The 17662-nt window shown below is 38.1% G+C and overlaps 1 protein-coding gene across 2 annotated transcripts in view; it reads right to left on the minus strand.

Moving 5' to 3' along the window:
- pld1 (phospholipase D1) overlaps positions 1 to 17662 on the minus strand; it is a 152495-nt gene that overhangs the window by 59457 nt on the left and 75376 nt on the right. For both annotated transcript variants that reach the window (XM_008106028.3, XM_008106027.3), the window contains exons 2-6: positions 13586 to 13768; positions 10233 to 10360; positions 9128 to 9273; positions 7210 to 7318; positions 5749 to 5814 (exon numbers count right to left, since the gene is read on the minus strand). In XM_008106028.3, coding sequence (XP_008104235.1) covers positions 5749 to 5814; positions 7210 to 7318; positions 9128 to 9273; positions 10233 to 10360; positions 13586 to 13739 — 603 coding nt within the window. In that variant the 5' untranslated portion in view covers positions 13740 to 13768. The remainder of the gene's footprint in view (positions 1 to 5748; positions 5815 to 7209; positions 7319 to 9127; positions 9274 to 10232; positions 10361 to 13585; positions 13769 to 17662) is intronic.

Here is a 17662-nt window from a genome sequence, read left to right on the forward strand (position 1 = left end):
ATTCAATAGGGACAAAGGGAAGCCTTTTTTGCCTGGTCCCATCTTGTTCAGTACTGTTTCCTATGACTGACAGAGTTTTCTGTTACGGATTACCTAATTATTTTATGTAGAGGAAGGGACTGAATCTGGGACCTTCTGCATAAGCATACCTCTGATTTATGTTCTCTTTTCACCAAAAATGGGCAGTGCTTTGCTATATACCAGGATCACCGGATTGTGTGTAGGTTCACAAATAGTTCTTTGAAAAAGAAGCCTTTTCAAAACAAAATGTAAATACATCAGCCTTAAAATTCAGCATGAGCCTTAGTCCATCAACTGGAATTAGTAGCTATCTCACTGGTGTGCCGCCATATACACAGAGCAGAAGCTTGAAAGAGTTTTAAAGCACAACTCCCAAGATCACTGTTGCTAGGTTTGAACTATCCTGGGCCTGATATTACAGCACCAAAACCTGAATTCCATAGACGAGTCTTTGGGTTACCACAGAGAACTGGCCCTAATTATGTCCCGAACCACAATACTTTCAGTATCTGCCATCAATGCAAAGAATATGTCATTAAAAGCAGAATTACCCAGTCTAGGAAAACATGATCAAACACTTTTCAAGACACTTCTCTCACCCTGAGAGTCCTCCCCTTGCCCTGAGCACTAAAGAGGAGAGGATATGCGCTGAGATTCTGGGTATCCAACTCAAGAATGGCCTAAAGCTATTTTCCCCAAACTCTGCATAAAATTCACTTTGTTGCCTTTCTGTTAGAAGAGTAGGCATTGCAGTTTGGGAGGTGAGAATACAATATTTTTTCAGAGGGGGTGATGCAGAAAAGTGTTGGCTGTTTCATAATCCTTGTTTACATGAATTGAGCTATTTGCATAATAACAGCTAGAGGCATGTACCTTTCATTGTGCTCTCAAACTCAAGATACCCATTTCACATCTCACTCCCCCCTCTGTCAGTCACTTTGTGTGTCTCTCTCTCAAACACACGCATACATACTTTCAATCAAAAGCACTGCACAAATAAAGAAGTCAAGGACAGATCCTGGGAAGTGTCTTGCAATTCGAGGAGGGGGGGAGTAATAGCAGATCACAAAGGGGACATGAACCAACAAGTAGAATATGTATGGTATGACCCCACTATCTGAAGGGAATACATTCCTGGACTTTATGTGGATATGTGAATCCTATTATTTTCAATGGGATTAATGATGGATGTATTGAGAAGCAATTATACCTTGTATAATTGTACCTTGTATAATTATACCTTGTCTTAAATGAATAGGCAAAACCACAGATAAGTGGAACTATATATACGGATTCTGTGGATACATGGCTTATACCATACTAACAAAATAGTATACTGTACTAACAAAATAGGCCCCTCTCCAAACCATATGAAACGTCTTCAGGTTGTCATGTCTTTTTCTCTCTGAAATTAAAGTCTTTTAGGAGCACTGGCTGAGAGCCAGCATATCCTGGAAGCACAGGCCAAAAGCCTGGATCTACAATTAGGGGTGCCCACATGGATCTCCACCAATGATGAGATACAAACAGAGCCAGCATCCCTAGGAATATCAAGGAGTCCACTGACTAAGGGTATGGATGCTTGTTCTCCCAGTGGGAAAAATTAATGGTTCCAGGGGAACCTCTGTGATCAGATGTAAGATAGGGTTTCTCTGCAAAGTGGAGAATGAACAAATAGTGAGGAGATTTCTGGAGTGGGCTTTAAGAGAAGGGAGGCATCTCCTTGAGATCTTCATCATGCTGGACCCCAGCCATCAACAGATAGGATGGGACTTGCAGGGCCACTAAAAAAAATAAGACCCTCCTGAATGATGTATATGTATGAGAGTATAGGTTTACACTAAAAATTAGTGCATCACTTACACACACTCCTAGAGATGTCTGATATGGCCACAATGATATGTACCTTGGTAACATCTCATTTGGGTGCTGTGACACATCTATCTGTTTTTAAAGACACTTTGGAGACTCCAATTAATAAAAAATGCTGAAGATGGTTGAGAACAGCTGATGTAGAAAGTCTGCAGCCTTGTTAGTCTGTTTCTGGGTAGAATCCAAAGCACTGGTTATGGCCTATAAACTCTATTTCAGGGGATACAGAATATCTGAAAACATTATTTCATATGTGTGCCCAACTTTTTCAAGTGTCTTGGGAGTGCCCTTCTCTTAATTCTGCCATCATTAAAGACAATGTTGTGGGTGCCACATGGAGAAGTGAGGTGGAATTCCTTTCTACTGACTCCCTGCTATCTTAAGGTATACCCAAGGTACAACTTTGGCAACTAAGAACATGATGTTTAATGAGTGAATACTACATTACTATATTTATATCTTCACCGTCATCATTATTAATTGTTATCAAGTCAACTCTGACACCATGAATTAGACACCACCAAGTCACCCTATTATCAACAGCACTACAACTTGCAAACTTGGGGTTATAGCTTCCTAGCATTGTTATCTTAATTTGTACTTAACTGCTTTTAAAATTGTGTTTAATCTCACTTTGTTTTAATATTATAACTTCCTAACTTTTGTGATATGATATTGAAAGTAGTATATAAATAAAATAAGCAAATAACAAACTTAAACGAAAGCCAGCAATAGTACATCAAGGAAACCAAACTAACAAGATAACAACAAGTTTCACATCTTCATTTGAAATTTCACACTCTCCCAGCTGTCCTCAAAGAAGCTCAATATCCCATTCAGTTCACTTAGTAACCTGGGTCAATAATAGCCTTGCTATGAAATAGTGGAATGTGAAAATTCCAATATCAAGGTCTATTCTTGTACCAAAAGGAAAGCACTGGCCAAAGTGGGGTGAACAGTGTGGGATGAAATGTGAACAGCCAAGTGACAGGTGTTAGCTTCAGATAAACCCCTAGGCCCTTTTGTGTCTGAAGACTATGCAATTCAGATTCCTTTAAGGCATAACCGAGGGAAGATTAGAAATGATCCAATATCATCAAGAAGCCTAATCTTGTGAGACTGTTCATCATATGATTCAATGAAGGAAGAAATAACAGCCAAAACAGCAGCACCAACCAATACAAGTTGAGTATCCGTTCTCTAAAATGCTTAGGACCAGATTGCATTTCTGTGCCAAGATAATGTGGAGGGCCCATTGCATATGTACTCTTGTCACCCTTTTTGTAAGCAAGTGCTGGCCTGTTTCAAGTTTACAGAGACATTTAAACATTGGCCCAGAAAATAATTATTCCGAGTGCTTTGATTTCTTTCTTCTAGCAAAAGCAGTTTGGAAACATTTCTGGAACACGACTCCCATAAGTCTTGAGCTATCAAAGACACTAAATATTCTGGCTAGCTGATTTTACAAGGTGTGGTCCAAAATGTTCAGCCACCGAACCCAAAGGGTGCTCACCAATGGTGCCTATTCATCCTGGAAATAAGTGACTAGTGAAGTGCCGCAGAGTTTGGTCTTGGCCCAGTACTGTTCACCATTGTTATTAATAACTTGAAGGTTTAGAGGGCATGTTTATCAAGTTTACAGATGATGCCAAATTCAGAGAGATAGCTAAAACTACAGGACCAGAATTCAAAATGACATTAACAGATTAGAGAGTTGAGCCAAAACTAACAAAATGAATTGGAGAAATGTAATATACTATGCTTAGGCAGAAAAAAAAAGAAAATACATAGATACAGGATGGGTGATGCCTGACTCAACAACAGGTATGTGAAAAAGATCCTAGAGATTTCATGGACAACAAATGAGCCATCAGTGTGATGCAGCAGGAAAAAAAGTGAATGGGATTTTGAGCTGCATCAAAAGGAGTATAGTGTCTAGATCAAGGGAATTCATAGTGCCTCTCTATTCTGCCTTGGTTAGACCTCACCTGCAATACTGTGTCCAATTCTGGGCACCACATTTTAAAAGGCATATTGACAAGCTGGAAGGTGTCCAGAGGAGGGCAAGTGAAATGATCAAAGGTCTAGAGACCTTGCCCTATGAGGAGCGTCTAAAAGAGCTGGGTCTGTTTAACTTGCAGAACAGAAGGCTGAGAGGACACATGATCACCATGTATAAATATCTGAAAGGATGTCAACAAATAGGGAGCAGGCTTGCTTTTTGCTGCCCTGGAAACTAGGACTCGGAGCAATGGGTTCAAAGTACATGAAAGGAGATTCCACTTGAACATTAGGAAGAACTTCCTGACTGTAAGAGCTGTTCAACGATGAAACTCTCTGCCTCGGAGTGTGGTGGAAGCTACTTCTTTGGTGGCTTTCATGCAGACTTTGGATGATCATCTGTCAGGTATTTTGATTGTATTTTCCTGCATAGCACAGGGTTGGACTGGATGTCCCATGTGGTTTCTTCCAACTTGATGACTTTATGACTCTATAAGTATTTTTTTCCAACCTTTGAAAGACACTAACCCTATTAAGTTATATGAAAGAAAAATTCCACTCTCTCTCTAAGGGCACTGCCAGATGGAGACAAGACCATGTGTGTGTGTGTGTGTGTGTGTGTGTGTGTGTGTGTGTGTGTGGCAGCATACTTAAAATACGTATTTTACACATGCCGGTTTGTGCATTAATACATTCCCCGATGACTCAACATTTATGACTGCCAAGTTGGCATAATACCACTTTCATGAACAGAAGGTAATTATATTATTATACATCTGTGCAGGGAGAGCCTGTAACCAATTAAAATGAGGTCTTTCACACTGCAGAATTATAGTGATATCATTCCATTTTAACTTCCACGGCAACATCCTATAGAATGTGGAGTTAAGTATAAGTTTAAGGAGGAGTATTTAGCATTCTCAGCCAGACAGCTTCCCAGAGTACTAGTGACTGGATTTCCACAGGATGGAACCATGATAGTTAATATGGAACCATAATGCTATAATTGTGTAGAATAAAAGGACCCATGATGAACTGAAACTCCTGGAAATTTCCAGGAGAGGCAATGCAGGCTGTCCTGTGAAAGACAGAAGAAATATGGTTATTGGTTCTCCAGAAAACAGAACCAACACACTGAAATTATACAAAAGGATTTTGGAATGAAATAATTAGGGAGAACGTCCTGAAAATAATAGCTGTTCAACAGTGGAATTAAGGAGTCCCCGATGGCAGGGTGCATTAAACCCTTGTGCTGGCAGGACTGATGACTTGAAGGTTGGGTTGCTGACCTGAAGGTTGCTGGTTTGAATCCAACCCGGGGAGAGCGCGGATAAGCTCCCTCCTATCAGCTCCATCTCCCCATGCGGGGACATGAGAGAAGCTTCCCACAAGGATGGTAAAACATCAAGACATCCATGTGTCCCCTGGGCAACGTCCTTGCAGACAGCCAATTCTCTCACACCAGAAGTGATTTGCAGTTTCTCAAGTCACTCCTGACACACACACACACACACACACACACACACACACACACACACACACAAAACAACAACAGTAGAACAGACTAGTTCAGAAGGTGATGGAATTTATTTCATTAAAGATTTTTAAACCAAGGTCGAATTGTTGCCAGTCATTTAGCTACTCATTTTCTGAACTGGCAAGGATGAACTAGATGGCCTTTGAATAACTTTTAATGTTACTGTTCTATAGTTCTGTGGGAATATAAGCATGTGGTAGTCCAAGTGATTCTGTAGTTGCTGTGATCTTGGGAGAAAATCACCCAATTAAGTGGACCAAAGTAATTCAGTTCAATTCAGTTCCATTTGGGACTAAGGGTGCAGTTTTTAAACTTACCGTTCCATGATAGTTCCTATATAGGGGCATTTTTAAGAGGTTTGTTAAGTAATCTTCCAGTTGTTTCTGCAAAGAAAATAAAGCCAAGAAGCTCAAATCTTGTGTGCATTATTTATGTGGGCTATTATTCAATCATTAAGAATCAGAAAAGAACAAACATTGCAGTCAATGATAGCAACACTAACATCTTTGTGTTTCAAGAATGGGAACTTATTTGATTTCCATTTCAGATATATTCTTGGAGGAGCAATTCAATGGTGGGGTAGGTCCAAAAGATGAATAAAAAATACCACCATATTTTAGCTGAAAGCTTTTAGTGCTAACTGCGCTAAGCCCTATTATGGGCATTTCAATTTTTCAGAATGCCCCCCTCCCAATAAATAAATAAAATAAGAATTGACCAATTAGGATGGAAACTCAAAAACATAGCCATAATTGTCTGGATCAGTATGCAAAAGGATTTTGTAGACTAATTGAGAGAAATAGGTTTTTTCTTCATCATCAGATGTATTTAATGAAATAGACTTAGGTGTATGAAGGCTTATGCCACCTTCTTCTTTCTCCCTGCTAGGCTCAAAGGTGCATAGGATGGGAAGTGCAAAAGAGGTTAAACTATTTACAGGATAGTGGATTAGGTCAGTATACATACTCATCTTTCCACATATGAAGTAGTTTCATAAGGATTCAGATAGCAATGCTTTGTAACTGAATAATAATAATAATAATAATAATAATAATAATAATAAATAATCACGATCTGCCAACTGCAAAAGGCCACCCTACTAGGATCTGCACGCATCATCCGAAAATACATCACACAGTCCTAGACACTTGGGAAATGTTCGACTTGTGATTTTGTGATATGAAATCCAGCATATCTATCTTGTTTGCTGTGTCATAATAAAATAATAATACTTTATTTTTCTGTCCTGCCACCATCTCCCCGAAAGGACTCGGGGTGGCTAACATGGGGCGATGCCCAAAACAAAACAGAATAAAGCAATTACAATGACTATCAAAATCAGTTCACACATTCAATTATAAATTGTCAAGTGGATGACAGACCGAGCAAGACATATGTATGTATAAAGAAGTGATGTGATCCTCATTGCAAGGGCAAAAATCTAACCTAAGAGACAATGGGACACTTCATCCAATGCAAATGAAGGGTTTGGAAGGACCTGCTCTGAACTGGGACCACAGCAGGATGCAAAAGGCTAAGAACCACTTATTCTGATTCACTCTTTTACCTCGTTCCTGAGTTAAATCAGTCTTCCTACCCCATGCCCTTGCCTTTCCAAAAGCTATTTGTGCAGCTGATTAATTGAAAGAATAGTAACTAATAACTGTCAATTTGGGTGCTGTATACCATATTGTAGTTTGCTAAACCAGGCTTCAAACACCCAAACAAGTCAGTAAAAATATGTTGTAGAGATGATCACTAAGAGGAAGGATGCTCACCCTTCTGCTGGAGAGGTGTTCTTCTCTAACCATGTTGTCAGAGGTGCGGGGTAAGCTTGGCATTTGCCTTGCTTCTCCCCTCTTGACAGTCTGCCTTCGGACTGTGTGCCTGAAAAAGGTAACATTCACATTGTGAGGTGAGAGGTTTCAAGCAGTGAAACATAGGAAAGGGAAGGCAGGGACCTCGTCCAAATCTCAATTTCTTATTGTTAGGAAGTTAGGAATTCTTCTGCTATGGCAGTGATCAACAGAAGCCATTTAAGCACATATGGAAGTAAATTGTGCGCACAACTCAAATGTTCCTTCTCCTACCTAACTGAAGGTTCCAGAGGCCAGTTACAATTCCTTCTTATCAGATGCCACTTTCACAACAATTCTTTACCTTTAATCTCAGTGATGGCTCTAAATTATACCTCTCATTCATCATCCTGGGTAGCCCTTTTCAAGTTCAAATTAAACACTGAACAGATTCAGCTGTCCACTGTCATGGAAGCCACCAGCCTCGACTGGATTTCCTTCAGGATACTAGTGATAATAATTTGGATTACAATAAAATTATACTATGCATAATTCCCATATACAGCCAGCATGATGTAGCAATTTGAATGTTGGACTATGATTCTGAGGACTAGGGTTTGAATCCGCCATAAAAATGCATTAAGTGATCTTGAGCAGGTGGTAGTCTCAGTCCCCTTCTACACTGCAATATAACCCAGATTATCAAAGCAGATGTTCCACATTATCTGCTTTGACCTGGATTATATGAGTCTACACTGCCATATAATCCTGTTCAAAGCAGATAATTTGGATTTTATATGGCAGTGTAGAAGAAGGCAAAGGAAAGAAATCCTTTGAACAAATCCCAAAAATATTCCATGATAGGTTCACCTTTGAATAAAAAATCACTTGGAGTCACACAACAATAACAACATCATCATCAACAACAACTCCCACCCTTTCTTCTTTGTTGCTTTCCTTCTCTTCTTGGAGCAATTGCTTTTAGGTCTTGGAAATAATATCTATCCTTCAAGAACCATAAAGATCGAACCGCACATAGCACTCTTGTGACTAAGCAACCACCATCATATTGACGTGGATCTTTTGGTAAAAAGGTTTATGACAGCTTATCAACCATCATACACTTTTAATTTCTACTCTGCCTCCATCTGTTTCCAAAGACCATTCAACCTGACTCCATATGTTTTCTAATTTAATTCAATCGAACCGCTTCTTGACCTTCTGAGATTTTAACAAGTATTCCCACACACTTTTCAAACACTATGTTCCCAGCTATAAAGGATAACTATACACTGGGCTTTCAAAAACCAGTGAATTGCAATGGCTTGTGTGCTGCAGAGATTCAGGTTTAAATCTAAGTTGATCCAAAAAGCTCATTAGGTGACCTTGGTCAAATCACATCTCTCTCAGCACCAACTTTCTCACAGGACTCTTGTGACAATAAAAAGAAGAAATATGAACATTCTCACAAAGCTACATTTGATGTCAATTATGACATTCTGTGTTCTCACACATCAATAATGTACTAGTACCTGAACTTACTTATGGATATGAGCAACTGAGAACCAAAGTATTAGGACTCTGGGAGACCATAATGTGGATCCCTGCTCAGCCATGGAAAGACAATGAGTGATCTTGGTGGACTCACATTCTCAACCTAAGAGAAAGGTAATGGCAAACACCTTTGCATAAAATCTTTGGCATGTCGGTGGATTGGATTAGATGGTCCTTATCGTTCCTTCCAACACTAAGATTCTATGATTGCCAAGATAACCCTAGGATTGGCTCACTGTCAGTCAGAATCAATTTCAAAGCAAACAACAACAAGAACAAGAAGAGGCACACTCTCCAAATTCATTTAAACCAGTAACACTAATGTTTGGAAATATCAGGCAACTACCTTCTTGTGGGGATGGGAATCCGTATAAAAGCTTTATATCTAAGCAGTTCCCTGTGGAATTCTTGAAAGTGCTTGAATTTCCTTTTCACTTGCCATGTAAACTCCCCATGGGTTAATTCAATAGTGTAAACATGTAGACTTGGTACCTTTCAAAAGGAAACAAGACATCAAGTATTCAAAGCAGGCATATAATCAAAGATATTGTTTTCAATAATATTCTGTCTTAGCTTAGTGATTGTAACAACTGCATTTCTAAACAAATTAATTAAGCGTCTTTCCAGCAGGGCAGTTCATTAATGAACCAAAATAAAGAGTAGAGATTCTTAATATAGCATTTTCAAGGAAGGCAGCAATTTAGTATGAGTAAACGGCATAGAAACAAGCATATTTAGTGGGAAATAAAATCAAATGGATTCTGCAAATTAAGAGAAGCACAAAGATAGATTTACTATCAGTACAAAATCATCTTGTTAACAGAAAAAAGATGCTCAGTAAAATGAAAAAATGGATAACCTTTGCTTTTTGGAAGCAAGGTTCCAAAAGGGCCAGCCTTAGAACTAAGGATAAATTTAACCGTGACTATTTTGGAGTAGCAGAGCCAGACTTGTGTAGTTGCTTGAATGAGCACTGGACTATGACTTGAAACCACATAACAACAACTTGGGATGAGCTCTAAGTTTAGGCTGGTGCATTAGAAAATCTGCTTGGCAGAATAATCTCTACCTGAGAATTTCAAGACACCAAATAACCATCAGTTGTATCACCATAACAGCTTTCTGTATGAGTTAAGATAACAGGCTGGCTCTTTTTAAACAGTGGGAATAAAAAATCCCAAAGAAATCCCAAACCCTAGCAAAGTTATGTGAGTAAATCATGAAATATGATTTTATTATTCTAAAATACCACTGGAGTTACAACATTTGAGCAGGTTTCATAGCGAAAGTGTGTTTAGTGGGGGAACAGACTTCCTCTGGATAGTGGTGCATTCTGGTTCTTTGGAGGTCTTTGATCAGAGCATGGATGGCCATCTTTCAGACATGTTTTAGTTGTCTATTCCTGCATGGCCCTTGAGATCCATTCCAACTCTATGAGTCTAATATCTGACCTTTGTTGTTGAGGTACAACGCTCCACTTCCAAAACCCGCACTCGAATCGGACATCCGGTTAGATAAGTTTGCATATGAGCCTCTTTAAAGCCTTTAGTGTTGTAAATGGCAGAGAATGGAATACCCACTGCAAAGGATAAGAAAGTGATTGTTATTTCATCTCTTTACATCAGCTTTTTAGATGCAACTCATAACACAGCAGGGAGAAGATTGATGTGAAAGTAATTTAAATGAAATATTAAAATGTAAAAACCCATTATGGGTTTCCTCAATCAGAGCTTCCGCATGTTTAGCACCTCCCTTAAAATTCATGAAAGATCCCAATCATTAATTTATCTAGGCTATGTATCCAAAATGCTTGGAACCAGAAGTGTTCTGAATTTTTTTTCAGATTTTGGAGTATTTTCATATACCGCATCATCACTGATGTCATCATCATCATCATCATCATCATCATCATCATCATCATCAGCAGCAGCAGCAGCAGCAGCATTTTGGAGATAGCACCCAGGTCTAAAATTCATTTATGTTTTATCTATACACAAAAGTGAAAGTTAATTTTGTGTGCAATATTTTTAATAATTTTGCGCAAGACCCAAAGTTTGTATAAACTGAGCCATCAGAAAGAAAAGATGTCACTATTTCAACAACCCATGTGGACAATTTCTGATTTTGGAATTCCAGATACAAGATGCTCACTTCCATATCATCTCTCTAGTTTTTGGTTTTTTTAAGATAGAAGTCCAATGACAAATTCTCTTTTTGAAAAAAGTGGCAAAAGTCATACGGCTTGCATGCTATATTACAATCACAGATGCTTAACCTAGAGTTGCAGATCTGTAATTTCTCCATATTCACTAATACTGTGCTGTCACGACTGTAGAACTTACTACTGCCACAATTATAAATGCCTCCCCCACACTTACTTTTCCAGGCAGCAGCCATATTGAAAAATGTCAATCAGTTCATCTGGTGATTGGGATGCCAATGGGCAAGACTATGACAATCGAAAGTATTTGTTTGTTTATTTGATTGATTGATATTTTTATCCTGCCTTTCTCCTGACATTGAGATTCAATATAAGTAAGAAGGGGAAGACCAATATATACTCTTAACCAGTTATCAAAACAGAAAGGGTTTACTCCTCCATATTATGCCCAGTATCAAATACATCCATCCTTTAATGGGATGTGCCAAGTACGCAATTTGGAACTGTATGGGTGAAAGTCATTTACACACTGAGTGTACATTTGGCTTCTTTCTGGTTTAACTCTCATGAATTGCAGTCCCCCAGGGTCACATTTGATTACCAAATCCATACACAACCTATAATGTAGACTTTTTATAACATTGTCACCTGAAGAATTTAAAACAAGTTGCTTTACAGGGGGAAATGGCCATTGAATTCTGCAATCATGCTTTAATTCACTTATCAAACTAGAACTTGAAAAATTACTTTTTTGGACTGTGGCTCCCACAATCCTCCAAACAGCCTGGTCAGTGGCAAAAAAGTCAGTTTCTCCAGTTCTACATTAATCCTTCTCCCACCAGCAAAGATAGAGTTATCTCTGTTAACTTTGCTAAAAATGAAGAAGATACACTCAGAAATATTTACTGCTGCACAAATATGCTAATAAATCCAAAGCTAAACTCTGTTTATCAAACAATTGGTGCCTAGGCTGCTAGCTTTGCTTTATTTATTTAGCCATTTTTGCTCAATTTCTCCCTCATAAATTTTTGGGAATTGTATGACAGATTCTTGGAAACCAGTGAAAATTAGGGAGCGTGGGAGGAAAGACAAAAACAAATAATATTTCATGTATGTTTAGCTATTCTGTGGTATAAATTCATAAAGTTCTAAGTTTGTGAACTGATGAAAAGGGGGGGTGAAAGAATATAACCAGTAGTATGGAGGAGAAGGACAGCTGGAACAGGAATACATTCTCAATTTGTATAAACTGTAGGATTTTTTTTTTTAAAAAACAAACTAACTAGAAATATTTTGATTGGGTGACAAGCACGTTCATGGGTTCTGCAGAATTTATATGCAGCCAGTTTAAGTCAATGTACATGACCAAAAGACTGTGAAACAACAGAGGCTGATAAGATAAAACAATGGCCATATGAATAGGTAGCAGCTGATGTATACACATTAGGGAAGTGAAGAATCTATTCCAGGTTTTGGCCTAATTTTAAGGAGCTATCCAAGGTGTGAGACCTACTAAAGAATGGGATCAGTACCATAAAGTGCTCCTTTACAGTCTGGATTAAAACCTGGAATGGGTTCTATGTCCACTGACAAGGGAATTGCTACTGATATGGAGTAAAGTGAAGCAGGATGTTTTTCAGAAAAACAACCCAGGAGGTTTGAATAACTATTTCCAGACAACCTGGTCCTGAATTAACACCATTGCTTATTGTGGTTCTATTGTGTGGGGAATCCTTAGGTAAAAATGTGCATTATATTATTTCATTTCATTGTAATAAGCCAGAGTTTGAACAAGTTACTTTTTTTAGACCACCATTCTCAGAATTCTTCAGGAGCTATAATCTAAGATGTAAGTATTTCAAGTTTTGCACTTACATGCATCTCTCGGGCATTGAAGTTCTGAGAATATAGACTGCCACTACTAGGCTTTCTAATAAGCAATTATCAGGCCCTAAAATCCATGTATGGTATACATAGAATGGACCAAAGCTTGATAAAACCATAGATGCAAAATGTAAAGCTGAACAATAGTCTTTAGCCTTTTTGCCAAAAAAAAAAAGTTGGTGCTTCACCAAACTACAAATCCCAGGATTCCACAGCATTGAGATTTTTTAAAATTGTATTACTTGTTATACCTAGTGCCTATTTTAATTTATGGTTTATGTTTTGAGTTATATTTAATATGTTTTGTGATCTATGTTTCTTATTATGTTCAGTTTCATTTATTATTTGTCTTAATTTTAATGTATTATGTGCTTATTATTATTTTGTATTGGCTTACCTTGTTGTAAGCCTCTCTAAGTCCCCTAGGGGAGAGGGGCAGAATATAAATAAAGATGTTGAAGATGATGATGATGATGATGATGATCCCCTGGCGGTTGGCTCAAGGCTATGTTCAACTGCATTAGTTCTAAGGTATAGATGAACCCTAAGATAACATGAATAAGAAGCTATACAGTGGGGTTGGAGATCCATCTTATGGCCACTGTAGATTCCATTTAGCATATTACTCTGTCTTTTGATATTCTTCCAGGCACAAACCACATTTTGACTTCCCTCTGCTTTTATAAGAACTGGTAACTTTTAAAATTAATCCTAAAATACAAAGAAGACTTATTTCATTTGCCTATGAGACCAACTCACCAGGTTCTTTTGGGTCATGGAGGGCATCTGTGTCCACCTCCTCCCCTTCAAAGTGGAGCTCCCTCGTGTCGAGGCTTTCGATTATGTTACTCATGTCATCAGCTATTTTCCTCAGTACCGAGGTGTTCACCTTCTTTTCATTGCTTAGAGACATCGTAAATGTTCACACTCACGAACAGGGGGCTGTTAAAAAGAAGAAATGTGAATAGAGCATTATTGGCAATTCACTTGCATTTTATTTAACATATTCTATACCAACTTTTCAGGCAAAGCTTTCCAAAAGTAGTTAATGACTGAAGAATTTTAAATAATAAAACAAAGTTACCTAAAATCACATAAAACATACATAACAGCGATAATGGTAAATTCACAGTATAAAAGATGTTCCAATAGTAAAAGACCCCCAGTATGATACCTTGACCAAGGAATCTGTCTGCACTGAGGAAGAAACAGTAACTGAATAATTTTGGATGGCTCCTCCTGGGTTGTTAATATATGAAACAATCTACTTTTCAGGATTGAAAACAGATGAGATTAAAAGAATTGTCTATGCTAGACTCTACAGAGAGAGAAAGATGGAGGGAAGAAAAGGAAAGCAGGAAGGAAGGGAGGAAGGGAGAATGGATAGATGCTTTGTTCAACTGTGGATTACCAGATATATTCCATTTAGCAAATTGGGGTTGCTGGAACAGGATATCAAAACTGAAACCAAAATCAGAACCCCGAAGTGTGACAAAAATAACCTATCATTCTGATGACAACCACTAGCAAGTGATATACAAATTGAGTGAGAAGCATTAGGTACAAAGCCAATAGGAAAGAACATGCCTATAGGTTTCTGCTATGCTCTCAAGCACCTTCCATGTCGCCAATGTTTACAACATAGGGATAGAAGTCATAACTATAATCCAGTTGATATATTGTCCCATGGGTGCTAATTTTTCAGGTTTGCTCAGGGGTAGAGCAAAGAGGAAGGATGTTTCCAAATAAGAATGCTGATCCCCAGTTACATTCCCTTCCAGTCTACAAAAGTGCAGAATTGCAGTAACTTAAAATCTGAGCAGAGTTGCTGGAAAATATAGCGTAGGTTTTAGAACAAAAAGGGGCAGGCACAGATACTGAGAGAATTTAAACAGCAAATATAATGAGCCCTTGGTATCCGCTGTGGTTTGGTTCCAGGACTCCTGATAAATACCCACATCTGTGGATGTTCAAGTCCCATTATACAATGATAAAGTAAAATGGTATCCTTTATATAAAATGGCAAAACCAAGGTTTATGTCTTATATTTTTTTGAAAAAAAATCTATGGATGTTTATATTTGTGAATATAAAGGGCTGACTGAACATGAGCTCTGAGTGAGAATATTTTCCGTGTCGGATTACTGAAATACTAAAATTTGGTCACTGCAGGAAATATCATCTGGGGGGAAAACTTAGTGGTAGCCAATACCTTTTCTTTACCCTTCCTTAGGGTTGAACTGATAAAATCTGACAACTAGAAGCAACTTGTTTCTCCAGTATCTTCCTTCTTCTTTCAACCTCTTCTGTCAGCACCATAACTTTAACAGGTCTCACTGTACTGGACTAATGCACCAGCACATTTCTGGCCAACTTGGGTATTTTCAGGTTCCATTCAAAATAAAGACTCTGGCCATCCAGAACAGGATAGGGATTACTGCAGAAATTGGAAGTAACTACTTCTAATTAGCTCCTGCCCTTATAATGGTATTATGGCTATAATATCTGTTGTTAAAGGTTGTCAGGTCAACTCTGGGTTACAGAAAATGGGAGTTCCCTCTAAGATATGATGCATGTTAAAACTTTTTTTTTAAAGGAATCACCTCATTATATTATTGTTCCCTTCTGCTCTTGCTGACAAACGGCTTTGTGCTATCTAAAATGCGAAAGCCTTGAATCTGTATAAATGTTTAATTAACAACAAAGTGCTTTGTCATTTTGGGAAGGAGCACCTCTATGTAATTGGAGAATTATTTCTCTCTAAAATACAGTAGAGTCTCACTTATCCAACATAAACGGGCCGGCAGAACGTTGGATAAGCGAATATGTTGGATAATAAGGAGGGATTAAGGAAAAGCCTATTAAACATCAAATTAGGTTATGATTTTACAAATTAAGCACCAAAACATCATGTTATACAACAAATTTGACAGAAAAAGCAGTTCAATATGCAGTAATGCTATGTAGTAATTACTGTATTTACGAATTTAACACCAAAATCTCATGATGTATTGAAAACATTGACTACAAAAATGCGTTGGATAATCCAGAACATTGGATAAGCGAGTGTTGGATAAGTGAGACTCTACTGTATTCAGAAGAGCCAGCCTGATTCTTTCTCTCCTTCACATGCTGAGTATTCAAAAAGGATGTGATCCTTAAAAAAGTACACAAAATGTACTCTTCAGTTCAGAGCTTATATATTTTATATTTATATACAAAATGTAAAGCATTCATTATACTAGGAAAGTCAAATTTTATGCCTTGGGAGGGGCCTGCTTTCTCAAGGTAATAGGTATAGGCAAACACCAGCTTATATTCAACACCATCTACTTAAAAGTAACTTTCCCTGGCCCAACAATAACCATCTACTTTACTATCATCATTCACAATAAGAGAAGAAGGTCTTCTTGTGCTACCAATTAGAATGTGGGAAAATGATGTTTCCATTTCTCTTCCACTCAGTAAGGCTTCAACAAGGAATAATGGGAGGGGTTCTGCTCCTGATGTAATGATGGACATGGAGACATCATCCTCTCGCACCCTGTTTGCCAAGCAGAACAGACCCCTTCTCTCAATAATAGCTGATGTCCACTAAAGTATGTTTACACTTGCAACAACAGTGCCACAATTATGTAGGAATAGTGAATACAGAGCAGCAAGAGATCCATAACTTATGAATCTGTGATTGAAAACATCATATAATTCTACAGTTCAAGTACATCTCCTGTGAAACATATGAAAAGCCATGTAATTATCTCTGGGTGTGCCCTTGGAATAATATCTGATTGCCAATTTGTGTGCATCATTTCTCCTAATCCGAGACTGACTTGTGACTTATTCCATTCTGCTTGCTTACGTCATCTGGGTGTTTTTTTTAGTTATATCCACACCTCATCTTAACCACAGATTTATTTGGCAAAGTCTGCTTTGATCCCTTCTCCTGTTTCTCAGGATATGAGCAAGCAGTGGACTCCAAAATCATCCCATCCAACTTTGAACCCTATCCAATCCACATAGCCATGGGAATGAAATGGCAGCAACAGACATAATTGTTTCTTATTACCTACAGCTTCATTAAGAGCAGGTAGCCTTGAAGTCTCTCTATGGAGCAATATTCCTACAGGCAAACAGAGCCATTATTTTATCCATCATAGGGGTTAGTTTCCTTTTCTGTTTGTACTTCAAGCTTCTGAGAATAAGGTGTTTTCACTACTGCACACATCCCAGATACCATGGAGGATCACTTCAATTTGTATAGTGCCAGAAGTCAGTGAAGGGAATATGATAAGAGCTTCTCCTGGATTGTATGTTAATTATGGCAATCTCTTCTACAGTACAGCCCCCATTTCCATGATAGATATGCTTCTGGATTTTGTATGGATGCACAAAAACTATGGATAATAGCAAACCCTTTTGAAATAAAGGACTTCTGGCTTAAGAATTGCAATGAAGGACCTAGAAAATGCCCAGAGAAGACATATTTTTGGACATGAATAACTGAAACTTTGGATACTAGTTCCAAAAATTATGGGGCTGTACTGCACACTTAAATGGCTTATTGCTAGCTATTGGTAATTCTATGTGTATTGCAAGAAAAGATACATGTGGAGCTAATGAATATGTAAAAAAAACCCCAACATGCTAGATCCAGAACGTCGGCTATTTTGGACACAAATAAAACATTTGTTTAACTCCATTTATTTATAGTGAATTTCAGAATGTCACATCCTTTGCATCTAAACCACCACCTTGGCAGCTAGACCAATATCATCTGCTGGTGAATATGAGAGGGACTGTGTAGATGGGCTTAGTACTACTCATGGGCTTCTCACTG

This window comes from Anolis carolinensis, chromosome 3 (genome assembly GCF_035594765.1).
Source record: "Anolis carolinensis isolate JA03-04 chromosome 3, rAnoCar3.1.pri, whole genome shotgun sequence".
Lineage (NCBI taxonomy): Eukaryota > Metazoa > Chordata > Lepidosauria > Squamata > Dactyloidae > Anolis > Anolis carolinensis.